Source organism: Uloborus diversus, chromosome 1 (genome assembly GCF_026930045.1).
Source record: "Uloborus diversus isolate 005 chromosome 1, Udiv.v.3.1, whole genome shotgun sequence".
Lineage (NCBI taxonomy): Eukaryota > Metazoa > Arthropoda > Arachnida > Araneae > Uloboridae > Uloborus > Uloborus diversus.
Genome location: NC_072731.1, coordinates 243,128,553 through 243,143,977, shown reverse-complemented (window position 1 = coordinate 243,143,977; position 15,425 = coordinate 243,128,553). Strand labels below are relative to the sequence as shown.

The window sequence follows — 15,425 nt, the reverse complement described above, 5'->3', positions numbered from 1 at the left end:
GATATGAAGTAAAAACGTACATCATATTCCGAAGTTTATATTCATACATTATTTTTTATATGAATTAAATGCCAAACGTATTTTTTTCCATTTTGTATTTGTTTACAAAATCTCTTTTCAGGCGTTAACTATATTTTCCCTGAACGCCAGAGCATAGAGGCGCTCACGAGACTTTTGCACTACGGCGCCGATCAGGCTTGGGGCGGCCCTGCTTGCACTCTTGCAAGGAAAACAGATATCATCCCTTTGCCAGCAGAGAGCCCTCTTTCTAGTCTTTTGAAATCAAACTTAATGAAAAAAAAAATGAAGTGGTGCAAATTTGACCCGCATGGTTCAAACTTACATGAAATAATAAACCCAGTACAACGTAAAACTAAAACACGGAACGTTATAAAAATAAATAAAATTGTTGCTGTAAAAGTGCTCAATTTCTATCAGTACATTTACCCATATTGTTTAAAATATTGTACACTATAAGAAATTTTCGCAAAAATAAATGTGTCTAAGAAATACCAGATACATTAAAAGTTATACCGTAACATTATTTCGTTAAAAGCCTGCTCTGTTGTGATAAAACTCAAAAAAGTATTTTTTACAAAAAAAAAAAAAAAAAAAGAGTAAAAGAAAGGGGGAGGGAATTATACTAATTGAACTTGGTTTTTGTGTGGTGTCAGGGATGGTGTAAAAAAAATTAAAAAAAAAATTAATTTTTAAAATAAAGAACTGATTTACGTTTTTTGCAATATATTCAAAAACGAAATGGACCATAATAATTTAGGTAAAAAATAATCATGCAAAACTGCATTTAAAAACGCATGAAGAAAGAAATAAGATTCGAATGCATTTAACATAACTTTCCGTATATAAACACAAACTTTGAGCAGACGAAATTATCTAATTTAGTTTTATCTTACGTTTTCGGTACGAAAGAGTAACAGAATACATTTTAGCACATTTAGTAATGCTACGTAGGTATGATGCGCATATTGAAAAGCATAAAAGCTAATTTAAACATTAAAAAAAAAGTCCTCAAAACGCAGTTGGCGAAAATCTGCTACATTGGAAACACAATTGCATATTTGTATACAAAATATATGAATCTCAATCGTGAGCAAATTAACGAAGTCCGAGTAAAATCAAAAAGTGGGGTTACTACATTTTTTAAAAAGTGAGCATAAAAAAAGTTTTAAGTCCACAGAAAAGTTTCAAGTCCATAGAAAAAATAAATAATTATCCTTTAGATTGAATTTATATTGCTTAAGGATCTTAGAAGACAAATCTTCTGGACTACTTTACTGTCATTTCCGTTTGCAATTATACCAACTATATTTCTTCACAATACTTTTGAATGTTAAAGGTATGAATCACAGATCCACCATTTCAAAGCACTCTGTAGTACTTAACAATATTTTAAAGATCAATTTTGAAGAAAAAAACTCTTCCGTTCAGTAATATTATAATGAAGTTTTGTGTACTCCAATGTAAGTTTCGGCAACGGCAATAATAATTTATAACATTAATTTAAGTTTCATTTTACTTGAGCGTTGAAATTCAACTTTACGAGATGCATATGAGGCATTGAGAAGCAAAGGGATTTAAGTAGACTCAAGTTCAGCTCTTCGGTAGACTTTTACAGATTTTTTTTTTAAATCGCGCTGTATAGCAGCACCCGCCAGAGCTACTAGAACCATCTCTTGCCCTAAAACACAGGAGAGATTCTGTCATTTGTACTGATTATCATCATTTTTTTTAATTTTGGCACTTACATCCAGGGCTGTGGAGTCGGAGTCGAAGAGTCGGAGTCGGGCTAATTTTGGAGTAAAGGAGTCGGAGTCGGATTCGTTAGAAAACATGTCGACTCCGACTCCGGGCTTCTTTTTGTCTTTCATTTTTACTAACTCTCATTGTATTTTTTAAAAACTTACTACTACCAATTGGTTCGATTACATGTATAAAAAGCTACTAATGAAAAAATAACTACTATTATGGCAATCATCTAGCTTGAGTGCTTATCGAACTTTCTGCAGCCGTTCCCTAGTTTGCTTGCTTTTTAACTTAACTAATATATAGCAACTGTCAACAAACGGTTTTGTCGCCTAACATTTTCAAGTAATCACTTTCAAATTAAAAAAAAATATAGTGTTTTGTTCGATCTCAGTTATAATAGTAAAAGGAACGTATCAATAGTATCGGGGCCCGTACGTCAGGTGAAAACTTTTGAGAGTGATCGACAAATTCAAATAAGTTCTGGCGCGAAAGCACGAATACAAAAGATCCGATGAAATAATCTAATGTTTTTTTTCTTTATTAAGACTATTTCTATAAGTTTGGTTCTCACTAAAAAGTATGGAACAAAATAAGTATGAATGATTTCTTGATTACAATACTCAATAATTGCAGTTAATCTTAAAATCTTCATATTAAGGTGAATTCTAAAGCAGCCAATAAAATTTAAATTAAAAATTTAGCGAAGAAGAAATATAGGTATAGAAAAAACTATTCGTACAAATCTGTACAGCACCGCATTTTGTCTAAACTTTGCTCCTGACGCATATGTGCCCTATTTTCGTTGAAATTTTATTGATGAAATATAATTTAAAATATAATAGGGAACATTTTCAGAATTAAAGTATTTATACTTTTTATAAACTCTGAAATCTACTTTTGGTGTCACCTGCCACATGGGTGTCACCCGGGGCAAACCACCCTCTCTCAAGAACTTGTACTTAGAAAAAAAAAGCTTTTTTTCTCTCAAATTACAACTTTTAAAAATTGAAAGCACACGATTTGATCAATATCTATTTGTTAAATATTAAAGGGGGGCAAATTATAGGTAATCCTTTTCAATTTTTTAAAGGGATTTTTAAGTGATCTCATTTTTAAACTCGTAACTATTGGAAAATTTGATTTTTAAATTGAATTTCTAACGTTGTATGCGTCTTGGGTTTACGAAAAAAATGCGAAATTTTCATAAAAGGGAATTAATATTTTAATCCCTGTTTAAAGGTTTTCCATTTTCTCCTGAAGGGAGAGAGGGAATTGAAAAATACAATTTTTAAAAATTTGGAGTCGGAGTCGGGCGTTTCAAAATCCAGGAGTCGGAGTCGGGGTCGGCCATTTTCCTTCCGACTCCGCAGCCCTGCTTACATCTCTTTGCTTCTCATTGCTCGTATGTTATTTATAAGGAAAGAAATTTAGTCGCTAAAACAACAACTCCAGAAGGACTTAGTACTTAGTAAGAAACTAAAAAAGAAAGACTTAAGCCTCTAAAAGTGTTGTCAAAACTTTAATGTTGACTAACGTATATACGATACTGATTTCTCCCATCGCATTTATTTTTGTTCATTTTTACAAGTATGAAGCCCAAAAATAATTCAATTAATGGCTGCAAATTGATGCTCATCATTACACGGCGAATACAAATCTGAAATTTCAGAGAATTTAAAGTATAACTCAACTAATGTGCTTTCATTTGACGAACATTTTAACAAAACGAAAAATACTATGCGATAAGTACGATTTGTATGTAAAATCTTACTCAATATGACAAAAGTTTCGCATTTACCGAGGGGACTTCGTTCTTTTATACTCATTTCTACCTTTTTTAACTAGAGAATTTTCTAAATATAGCAATTGTAGTTCAACGTCGGTTTTTTAATTAAACCCATGTACCTTTTTTTTACGTTAAGAAACACAAAATGCAGTAATAAAATCATAACTAAGTGTCATTTACAATATTTAACATGTTTAATGCAACAGGAATAATTTTTTAGTTATCCTCTAACTAGGGAAAAGAATTTTTTTTTCTTTGCCAACTTAAATGAAAAGATGCATGTAACCCCCTTCTTGTGTACTTTACAAAATTTAGCAAATCAAAATGGGAAACTTTCCAAAGATTTTTGCGCGTCATTTTTATGTGAATACATTTAAAACTCTTTCATAAGTAACATACATATACCTAACCATACAAAGCTTTGAAGGCAAAAATCAAATACTTCTGGGGTTTAATACGCTCTAATTCACCAGCTAAATGTTGTAAGAGCAGAATATTAAAAATATGTTAGTACAATTTCAAAGTACATACCTGGTTATTCACGGAGCTACGGGAAATGTTCTGTAAGCAAGTTCATCTGTTAAACTTTAGCTGATAGTTATGTGGTTTCGCTCAAGAGTCATTAAAAAAAGTCCTAGAAATCAAATTTTGTCGGCACTTACTCACTAATTCTATGTTTAACAATACTCTGCGTAACTGAGCCATAAAAATCTTAAATTAAATCAACATACATCACAAATTCGCTTGAATTCAGATATGCCACGTTTTCGGGAATTCACGAACCTGCGAAATTCTTACGGAGTTTTGCGACAAACAGTGCGTTAGAAAGTTACAGACGCGTTTTTTTGCAAATAATATCTTTCTTTTTTTTCTTTCGACGCCTAGGCGCAATACTCAGATGAGAGCCTGGATGACAGAGTCCCTACTCTCCAATACGCATATTTTGTCCAGATATTGTGGGACGTATACCATACATTACATATTTAAAATGTTATCATGTTGGATGGACGAATTCAATGGGGTTGTTTCCTTCAGTCAAAAGTAATACTTTTAGTTACTGGAATTGATAGAATAAGCAAAATAAATAAATAAATAAATAAATAATAATATGGATCCAGAAAATACTTTTATTTTCCCAACAGCTATTTTTCAATTAATTTTTTAAAATGTCCAATTTTTCAAACAATTCGTTGTCTTGATGACGTCACAAATGATGTTCTTTGGCGCATGTTTCTACTGCGTTTCCACGTTACGATAATCAGGAAGCGAATCAAAATTGCGCTATATGATTGCTATCAACAACATCGTTGCCAATACACGTGATTTAAGAAGCGAATTAAATATTGTGCTCTGTGAATGGCAACACAGAATGGTATTTCATCATTTGTGATGTCATCGGCAGAAGCTTAAACAATGAAAGCGCACAGCTTAAAGTAATTTTTTTTAATATTAAACTTTGTCAAATCATTTAAAAAATGGTCAGATCCTATGTTCTTAAGCATGCTCTTTCAGAAAAAAATACTTTTAAAATTTTGGACACGACCCCATTGCAAATAATTTAGCAGCACCACTAGGCGACGGAATTTTTAAATCACGTCTTCTTCAAAGAGCTTAATGCTCAGGTTAACTTGATGAGGTCAGCAATCTCAACGTTTGACTTCTCTTGCACATGGTATTTTTTATTCGATATACAGTGAACGCCGGTTAATTAAATCAATGGTTAATTGAATCAATCGCTTTAATGAACAGATCCTCAAAGACAGAACAAAATCCAACTTTATTGAATTAGCCGCTTCATTGAATCAGCCGCTTAATGGAACCAAAACTGTTTAGAACAAACGTGATTCATAAAGCAGCGGCCGCTGTATTACATATTACATAACGGTTTACACCCAATACTGGTCAAGTGAAAACAATAATTAGCAATCGTGATTGCTCAAAAAGCACACACATTCACACACACAATGAGCTTGGATTTTTATTCGCAAAAAAAAAAAAAAAAAAAAAAAATCAGCCCCCCTTGGAGAAATTGGCACCCAAATTGAACTAACGTCTGTTTACATATAGGTTCACATTTATTCCAAGTTTCATCCAGAACTTTTTGAGATATTGCGCTCGCAAGGAAAATGAGAGAACGTTCGATTGTACCACCCCCTTTTTAGTTACTGACGTGAAAATAGAATCAGCCCTCGTACCCTCCTAGGGATACTTGTATATAAATTTTTGTTTGATTTCGTTCATTATTTCTTGAGATGTAGCAGTCATAAGTGACGACAAAAAAGCGTTCTATAGCTCATCCCCCCTTTGATCTTTTGACACTAAAATTGAATTAGCACCTGTAAGGCAATATATGGACCAAATTTTGTTTGATACCCCCAGTTCCTTTTTGAAGAATATCAGGCACGCATAACTCAAGAAACGTCCCATTGCTCTACCCCCCTTGGAGAAATCCGCGCCAAAAACCAATGGGCACAAGTTCACATAGGGGCACATATGTGTATCAAATTTCGTTCGATTTCATGCAGTAGTTTTTGCTGTGGAGCGTCCACAAAAAATCGGTCACACACACACATTTTCCAAAAATGGTCGAAATGGACTCAACTCACCTCAAAACGTTCGAATCCGGTACAATCGGTAAAATTTGCACGAATCCAATACTTTCTTCTATATATTAGATATAGAAGAAAATAAAAACATCCATACGGTATGAACTGATAACCGCCTCCTCTTTGAAGTCGGTTGAAAAAAATTCCATTGCGCCAATACCCTTCGAGTGATTGACAGCAAAAATAAATCAGTAGATTAATCTATTAAAGCTCTCCCGCATACCAGTTCTTGCGCGAATCTCTATACTATTTAAACATGTGCACGTCTGTTGGTGTGTGTCTGTAACCCTCCTTTGGCTTGTGAATTTCTACCAGGTCAACAGTTACAGTCAGATGTAGGATATCCAGGGAAACCCATTTCACTCCGTCTCAACCTTAAGCGGTCTGACATTCGGGGTTAAAAGCATTAAAATCATTGTTACGGCGGCATTGAGCCTTCTCAGGTGGCAACCGGGTGTTGGCGAGCAAAACGAGAACTAGGCGGAGCTTTCTAAGATTCAACAGTAAGCCAATTTTAGTAGCAATCCCTCCATTACTTCTCATCAATAATGCTAAAATATAAATATATTCAAATGTGCCACTGCGAATGAAATTGTCATTAAATAAATACTAACCGACACACATTCTCTTCGCCGTTCGTACGGGTACCAAATTTCGTACGATATTATTCATTACGTTTTGAGTTACAAAATGAGAGATTAAGTACAAGGAATGTTGGAAAATGGAGTGTATAATGGGTAGAGAAAAGCAATAAACGAAATGTTCTAATTTATAACACTTTATTCATATTTTATGACTGAAAATTAGAAAATGCACAGGGAGTTCAAAAAGCAAATAGGCAGAAAAGAAGAAAAATGAGTTATGAATTGAATGAACGTTTTAATGTAGTAATATTCTTTATTTTATTTCGATTATCAATCAAACAAAAAACTTCCCTCCGCAAGCTAAAAGAAACTTTCTTCTTCGGAATTTTTTGAAACAAATGTAGCAGTTGATTGGTTCAAAAGATGATGATGAGTCTGATGATTTCACCTGGTATGTAACTAAAGAAATTTTCTTAAATTTGTGTGAACATATTGCGCAGGAAAGGTACGGACGTTAGGAAAAAACGAGCAGTAAAGAAATATTAAGGGAAAAAAAGGGCTTGCAATGGAAGAGAGAGAAAATATTTTTTTTTTTTTTAAATTTGTTTTTTAATTTAACAGTGTCATACATTTCGTCCAATCAAAAGAAAAACTTCCTTTTTCGGAAACATAGAGATTTCTAAAATGTATATCAGTTGCCGAATCGACCAACTCGTCTGGCACACAAACTGGCTAAAGAAAGCATTCTTTAATTGGTTGAAGATGACTTGGATCAGCAATTGGAGTGAGTCACGGAGGTTCGAAAGGGGTGATGAATAAGGCCGTTAGTGTTTGTTTTAAAGGCTGACGGCTGTTCCATCTGCACTGCATGTTATGGTGCTTTTGATGATATCGGAGGCTTTTTCGGCCAACATTATTGTAGGCACATTCGTGTTGCCAGAAGGTACTGTCGGCATGACAGATGCATCCACCACTCGCAGATTCCTCACATTTTTCACCCTGAAAATGAAGAAGTACACATACAAAGATGCATTTCTCTAGCAACATTTTAGCTATAAACCATTTAATTTAAAAAATGTATCTAATTTCGCTTAGTACTAAGATAGCAGTTTTATTCGTTTTCAACTTTGATTTTTGTTTCAATGGATATGATTCATCCACCAGAAACGGTTTATAAGAATTCTAAATTATGAAATGAATAAATTTAACTTGTAATTTTTCTGGTTTCCTCATATTTTTCACCCTAAAAATGAGATGGGAATATACAAAAATGTATCCCTTTAGTAACATATTGGGTGTAAACCACTAAATTTATATATTTGTAAAATTTTATTTAATTTGCTGAGTACATACTGAGGTAGTAGTTTTATTCACTTTTAACTTTGATGTTTGATTCCATCGCTTTTATCATAAGAACTGAATTTTCGGGATCCCAAATTATGAAATTAACTTGTGACTTTTACGACTTGCGACGTCATCCGACGCCTATGTACCTTTTCTTGTTCGGTTGATCTGTTCCCAAACAGTGAAGAGAACACAGGCCTACAGTGCTGTTTATCTTTTCGTGCCTTTTATGTTTTTTTTTAAACTTTAATTTGTTAATTTACTTTTATTTGTTTTACATCCCTTCCATCTCTTTTTTCTTTTTTGTAAGTACTATTATTGTAACCAGTTTAAATTATGTAGCAGCAATATTGCAAGTAGCTCTTAAAATCAAATAATGCGTTTCAAAGAGCCTTTGTTTTTTTCAACACTCTTCTAAAAATGTTTCATGCATCTGGAAAAGAAGACGAATAATTATTTCATCGATATACCTTCCGTTATCAACATGCATTGCTAACATTCTAGTTAAACAAGCATCGGTAAAACTAAAAATTGTTAAAACCCCCAACTTAAGTTCCCTATGCATACGAACCGACGCATCAGCTTAAGATCAGCCATTTTGGATCGGAGCGCATTTTTGAGTGGTTGTCTTTTCTGGTGAGTTGTCGCATTTGGTAATTTTTCCCTGCCAGCGATTATTAGCGGCACGCGAATTGTTTATTAAATAAAGTATTATTTTCTCCAAATTTGGCGAAACCCAAAACTTTGCTGTGGTAACCCTAGCAGCACAACAATGAAAAATCCGATCCAAAATGGCTGAAGTTAGGCTGATGCCTCGGCCTATCTATATAGCGGCTGTACCCCTAATGAGTCGCAATCAAGTGAGAAAATTGAAAATCCTTTTAAAAGCCTTACATTCTTAAAAATCAATGTCAAGTATTTTATTTGCTATTAAATAGAAACGGGCTACAGGTAAAAATTTTAAATCATTGCGTTTTATTTCCTTGTCGGCCAACAATGAATTCAGTTATCAATCGCGTGAATAAAGGCTTAGCCGTTATTAAAATCTGCTTTAAAAAACGTTATAATTCGAATTCTATGAAACATGGAAGTTCCAAACACATTCTATCAGACGCGGAAAAAAATGTCTCTATTTTGATATTAAATTTTAAAGTTTTTAACAATGATTTCACTCAAAAATTGCGAAAACCTTTTACAGGATTTTAATTAATATTTTCGATAATTAATGTCATCCAAAGATGCAATCTAGCTAAGAACACTCTCAATGAATTCTCCTTTCGAACTTTTTTTTTCGAAATCGGTTTATCCGTTTAGGCGCTAGAGTGCCAAAGACAGACACACAGATACACAGACACGTCAAACTTATAACCCCCTTCCTTTGTGTGTCTGGGGTTAATAGAAGGGAACTCTAGCTCAAACATAATAAATAAAACTTGTCCATGGTCTAAAGTTACACTTTGTTTCAAATTATGTCTTTCGAGTGCCAAAAGAACATGGATTATCCCAATATCGCCTGTTCTTAACCAATTCCTCACGAAGAAAACTTCACTCTTAGATCAATGCAAATCAATTACGTGTTCCTTGTGAAACTGACGTAAAAATTACAGAAAATTCGAAGTATGTTGCATCAGAGAATAATGCTGCCAATTAGCTTACCGAAGATTCGGATCCACAACAGTAGTTGGATCACTTGGGTCCCCCATCTTTGCCGTTCCTACCTGGTGGCTGTAGGTCCAAACAAATTGTCGAGTCATGCATAAAAAGTAAGCATCTTCGTCTTTTACATACTTTTCGCAGTTGGGAAATGGAGTAGGCAGCGGGGTTGAACCAATACTCTGAAATGGTTCACTCATAGCTGTTCGCATGCATTCTTTCATACCTAAAATTTTTAAAAAATGTCAAACTATTGCTTAATTAAAATCAAGACAATTTGCTTAGCGTTACAATTCGCAACTACAATAAACAATAGGGGGCGCTGCAGCCACTGTCTAATGGCGGATGAAAAAGGTAAAACAAATGAATGCCGTAACTTGTAACTTGCTTTGACGCTTAGTGAATGACAGTAATTTTTCATCGTTTTTGTGGGAAGCGTTCTTTTCTATTCTTCTGAAATTACATTACACCACAAAATGTCTGAAGCCTGTAATTTACCCCGAAGAAAACACGTGGAATGGAATGTTTTACCTTTTTCTTTAGTATTGTTAATCACCACAAGGTAGCGTATTTAAGCTCTGGAGTTGCGAATACCGCTACAAGATTGCGCTATAAAACGACTTCAGTATTTTCAAACCAAAAAAAAATAAAAAATTGAATTTTGACATCTGGAATTCAAATTATATTTTTCGCAACCACGAGTGCGTGTGTGTATGTAGACGTGTGTGTTTGTGTCTGTGTGCAGGCATGGGTGTGTGGGTATGTGTGTGTGTGTGTATGCGTGTAGGTGTGTGCATGTAAGATATAGACGCAATCTGGAGACGGTTTTCCTAGAGGAACAGCATCAGGAGGCCGGTCGACGGTGGTGCTGCAGAGGGAGGTGCGGGGAAAATAAAATCATAGGAATTCAAAACAGTCAAATGTGAACAATAAGCGATGTGACTGCTTAATAATAATAAATAAATAAATAATCAGCAATTACTTCTGTTAAGTTAAACTCAAATCCATGAGTTATAATTTCCTGAAAGATTAGAGGTGGTATACGATGGAATGTTTCTGTAGCCGCTTTAAAACTTGCTGAGAGATTGAATTTGTTTGCAGTTTTTGACTACATAAAGTTGTAAGGTAATGCAAATGATTTACGAATCAAATTTTGAAATTAAATGCTAAATAACAATCCCTTATTTTTAATACAGTTTACTCCCAGTTAATCGGCTTCATTGGCACTGGAGGTGATCCGGTTAAGCGAAATCCGGTTAAAGGGGATAATGAAAAATTAAAATTATGTAGGTAATGAAATGCACTATTTAAAAGTGTATTAAAAAATTAAACGGCATTAAGCTTGCATTAAAAATTTAAAGAATGAGTTCAAAAAGGATTTTTAAACTGACTAAATATAATTTAAAAACTTTCTGTTTACCAATAAAAAGAATTCAAAAAATCAGTCACTTTTTTCTGATGAAAACTTAGATGACTTGCTGCTTGCTGTATAATTTGCATTTTTTCTTTTAAATTCAAATAGCATAACTTCGAAGAAGGAAGCCGATGCTTTTTGTGCTATATCACATAATGCCGTTTCTCCAATGATTTATTCCTTCAGAAGGTGAGGAACCCTTTTCATTTTTTTTTATGGCGAGGAGAGTATAATACTATTAGTGAAACTGTTTTTACAGATTTTTTTTATCATAGAAAAGCATTTGTGATTCATCTTTTTTTTTCTTGTTTTCCGATTTTCAAAGTACGGCCGGTTAAACCGGAGATCCGATTAAGCGGAGGCCGGTTAAGCGGGTGTCTACTGCACATCTGCTTTAACTACATTAATGTTAAAATAAAAAGTTAATTTTCGTTTGGGTAAATGATCGTAAGGTTCATAAGATTCAGTAATTAGATATGTACTCCCATAACTTCGTTCTACGTCTGTTATCTATTGCTAAATCCATATCTTTTAGAAAGGAAAACGAAGAGAATTGAATAGTAGTTTCAAAAATCAGTCAAACGACAAAATTGCTAATTTTAGGAAAACATCTACTATATTACCATATTAAATTATTTAATGATGCTTACAACATTGTTTATTGAAAGAGATATACCTAAATATATATCCCTTTTAGTTTCAAACATTGTAATCCTTACAGAAAAATTTTAATACGAAGGTAAAAATGCTTTTTCGAAATTTTAGAGTTTGTCATTTGACTGGTTTTTGAAACAAACGGTTGAATTCATATTCTCATGTTTGCACGTTAGAATTTAAAGAACCTTTAACACACATGTTTTTCATGAATTTTACCTATTTCACGAATTTTTAGACATTTTATCACACCTATAAAGTCTAATAAATGTAGAGAAAGTAGCTGCGTTGCCCGGCTTTGCACGGTCTACCTTGAAAATAAAAATTGTGTCAAGTGACGTATAATCGGCCTTAAATAAATAAATTTAAAAAAAAAAAATCATGCGAAATTTCCCTCCCGAACAATGACGACGGATATTAAAATACTTTTAAGAAATTAAATCTAGAGCCGCTATATATATATAGGCGCCTTAATTAAATCGAGAAAGCTGGATTTAAACAGCGTAACCATGGAAACACAAAATAAAACAAGTTCAAAGAATTAAAATGCGAAAAAAACTGGTTAACAATTTGAATGGAAATGAGATTTTTCGAACTTGATTTAAGACTTGTAATTTTTTTTTCCTTTCGAGACAGAAGCTAAGTTTTTCGACCATAGGTCGAGAAGGATCTTGGAGTAAAAATGTTGCTTTTTCCAATGCTGTCAAAAAGAAAACTGTGGGACAATTCCTTCACTTTCTATTGATTTATTTAATGAAGGAAGTAGTGTCTAAATTTCAGCTAAGCCTAAAAAATTCGAGCTAAAAACGCAAATAACCGCCGCCGTAATAAAGTTAGAGCATTGAAACAAATTGCGTAGAACGCGGAAAATTCTACCCTTCCTAACGATATGTAATATCAATATGTGCAAGTATTTTTTCACCCCCATATTCGAGAATTTATGTGAAAATTGGGCCTAAATTGTAATAAAAAAAGAATTACTCGTCGAATTTTTTTTCGAACTGGTGTGCAAACCTTTCCGGTGCTGAAAAAAAAGATAGTTCTCGAGGTAAAGGGTAGTTCTCGAGTTTTGCGCGTTCAAACAAACAGACTCTTTTTGAGACTTCATTTAATACTATGTAGAGAAGCGCTTTCAAATTTTAAACAAATGTGATGTTTCTGTTACCTTCTGAAATCTTACGTTGCAGCAACAAAAACGAAAGGGTACGTATACAAGAAATAAAAAAAAAGAACAATGCAAGAAAGCTTAAAATTAAAAAAAAGGCAAAACATTTCAAATTCTTACTTCCCAAGGTTATTAAGAACCGATGTAGGACATACAGTTATGCAGAAATTTAGAGTTAAAAATTTCGGATATATATTATAGGTGGGTAATATTTGAATATCACCAAATATCCACAACATTGCTAAATTGGCATTGGATTCGGTATCTTATTTTTGAGCCGAAAAAGTATTGGTTGAATTGGTAAAATATTGGTCAAACTGAAAATTAAAAAAAACTTGGTCATTTGCGCTCAGTTGTGGTCATTTCCTGATACTACATCAGTTGGCACAGGCACATTGCTCTGCCGACCAAATTATGTAAACAGCGCTTTTGGAACCTCTAATGGGGTAGTTTCCAAATTTTTAAAAGTATTTTTTTCTGAAAGATCATGCTTAAAAATATAGGATCTGACTATTTTTAAATAATTTGACTAAAATTAATATTTAAAAAAATATATTTTAATCGGTGCGCTTTCAATGTTTACGCTTCTGCCGATGACATTAAAATTGATGAAATCACTGATGCCATTTTCACAGATAATAATATTTAATTCGTATCTTTACTCACGTGTACTGGCAACGATTTGGTTGATAGCAAGTGCAGTGTGCAATATCTAATTCACTTCTTGGTTGTCATAATGTGGAAACGCGGCAGAAAGATGCTCCAGAGCACATCATTTGTGACGTCATAAAGTTTTTTCTCGCTCTATGTTATTATTATTATCGCTTATTCTATCAATTTCAGTGACTAAAAGTAGTACTTTTGACTGAAGGAAACAACCCCATCTCTACTAATAATAAAGCTGAAAGTCTCTGTCTGATCTTTGTCCGGATCTCTGTGACGCGCATAGTGCCTAAGCCGTTCGGCTGATTTTCACGAAATTTGGCACAGAATTAGTTTGTAGCATGGGGGTGTGCACCTCGAAGCGATTTTTCAAAAATTTGATTTTCTTCTTTTTCTATTCCAACTTTAAAAACATTTCACCCTGCAAATTATAACGTGGAAGAGTAAATTACCAAATTATCATAACGTGGAACCGTAACAAGGGCGAGCAAATGAACATAGCCAATTGGCGAGAAATTCATCATCCATTATTTCTAAATATACAGGCGAACCAAATGACTTTTTAATTTTCTACTACGGGCGAAGCCGTGCGGGTACCACTAGTGGATGAATAAAACTGAAATTTAGGATTAAATTGGAATTATTATTATTTGTGCGTGTGTGTGTGGGTCATTATACAAAAAAACGTAGGTTTTTGGAGTTGGAATTCATGAAAAAAAAATCTTCAATTTTTTTAAAAGTTAATTTATATTGTTCCATTTAGGCACCTTTTTACTCTCACATAGTTAGTCACATTCTTAATTGGTTATTTTGTAACTTTCTTTTGTAGTTAAACTTTTGGATGTGAACGGAGGGTAACGGATATTAAATACAGTGGCTCCCAAAAGTGTTCGTACACTTTGAAATTTTTTAGTAAAACCAAAATAACTCAAAACTGAATTCGAATATGAAGTCCAATATTTTTTCACATCCTTCCTATGTCATTCTAAATATAACCCATTGGTTTTTTTTCAAAATATTGACGGATCTTTTTTTTTTTGAAATGGGTCAGAAAACGAAGAGACAAAGAAATAACACGCCACAAAAGTCATCGTACACTCAAATATTTTCAAATAAATTCATGATTAAAATTATCATATGCCGTTTTATTAATATTTTTGCATTATGTTGACCCTTATAAGTCATTTGGCTTTAATTTTTTGTTTATTTATTCCTTAATATATTGCTTATTACTGTAAAATGGCTGGTATTCGTAAAAAACCGCAAACGCCATTCAAAATTTGAATTTTTTCCCATAGTAGTGGTAAATTGGTTTGAAATGTCTCTAAATTAGTTAATTTATTTGTTTGTATAGTAAAGTGCTTGATAAAATGCTTTAAAGAAAGGAATAGGACCGAAAACAAGGTAAGAAAAGGTCAACCGGCAAAGTTGACAAAACGTGATCGTAGATTTAAAGTTAAAAAATTAATGAAAAATACACATTTGAGCACTGTAAAAGTTTCTGCAGAGTTAAATGAAACATTTTACATTTAATTTTCACCTGAAATTGTTCGCCAAGTTCTTTGATTAGCTGGATTAAATGGGACCTCTTCCTGCAGAAATTTTCTTGGTCGTGCGAAAAACAGAAAGCTTACGCTTTTCGGCCCAAAATCAATAATAAATAAGCTAAAAACAGTTTAGAATCATGTCTTACTTACAGAAAAAAATTAATTCAACATTTTTGGTTAAATTGTTGTATAACTGTAAGTAGAAGAAAAAATTTGGAACTTAATCTTAAGAACTTAGTTGG

General features: G+C 33.3%; 1 protein-coding gene across 1 annotated transcript in view; it reads right to left on the bottom strand.

The window, feature by feature from the left end:
• Positions 1 to 6,921: 6,921 nt before the first annotated feature.
• The window catches only part of LOC129234217 (glucose dehydrogenase [FAD, quinone]-like), an 82,355-nt gene continuing 73,851 nt past the window's right edge, over positions 6,922 to 15,425 (bottom strand). The window contains 2 exon segments of the mRNA XM_054868141.1: positions 6,922 to 7,742; positions 9,744 to 9,966. Coding sequence (XP_054724116.1) covers positions 7,580 to 7,742; positions 9,744 to 9,966 — 386 coding nt within the window. The 3' untranslated portion in view covers positions 6,922 to 7,579.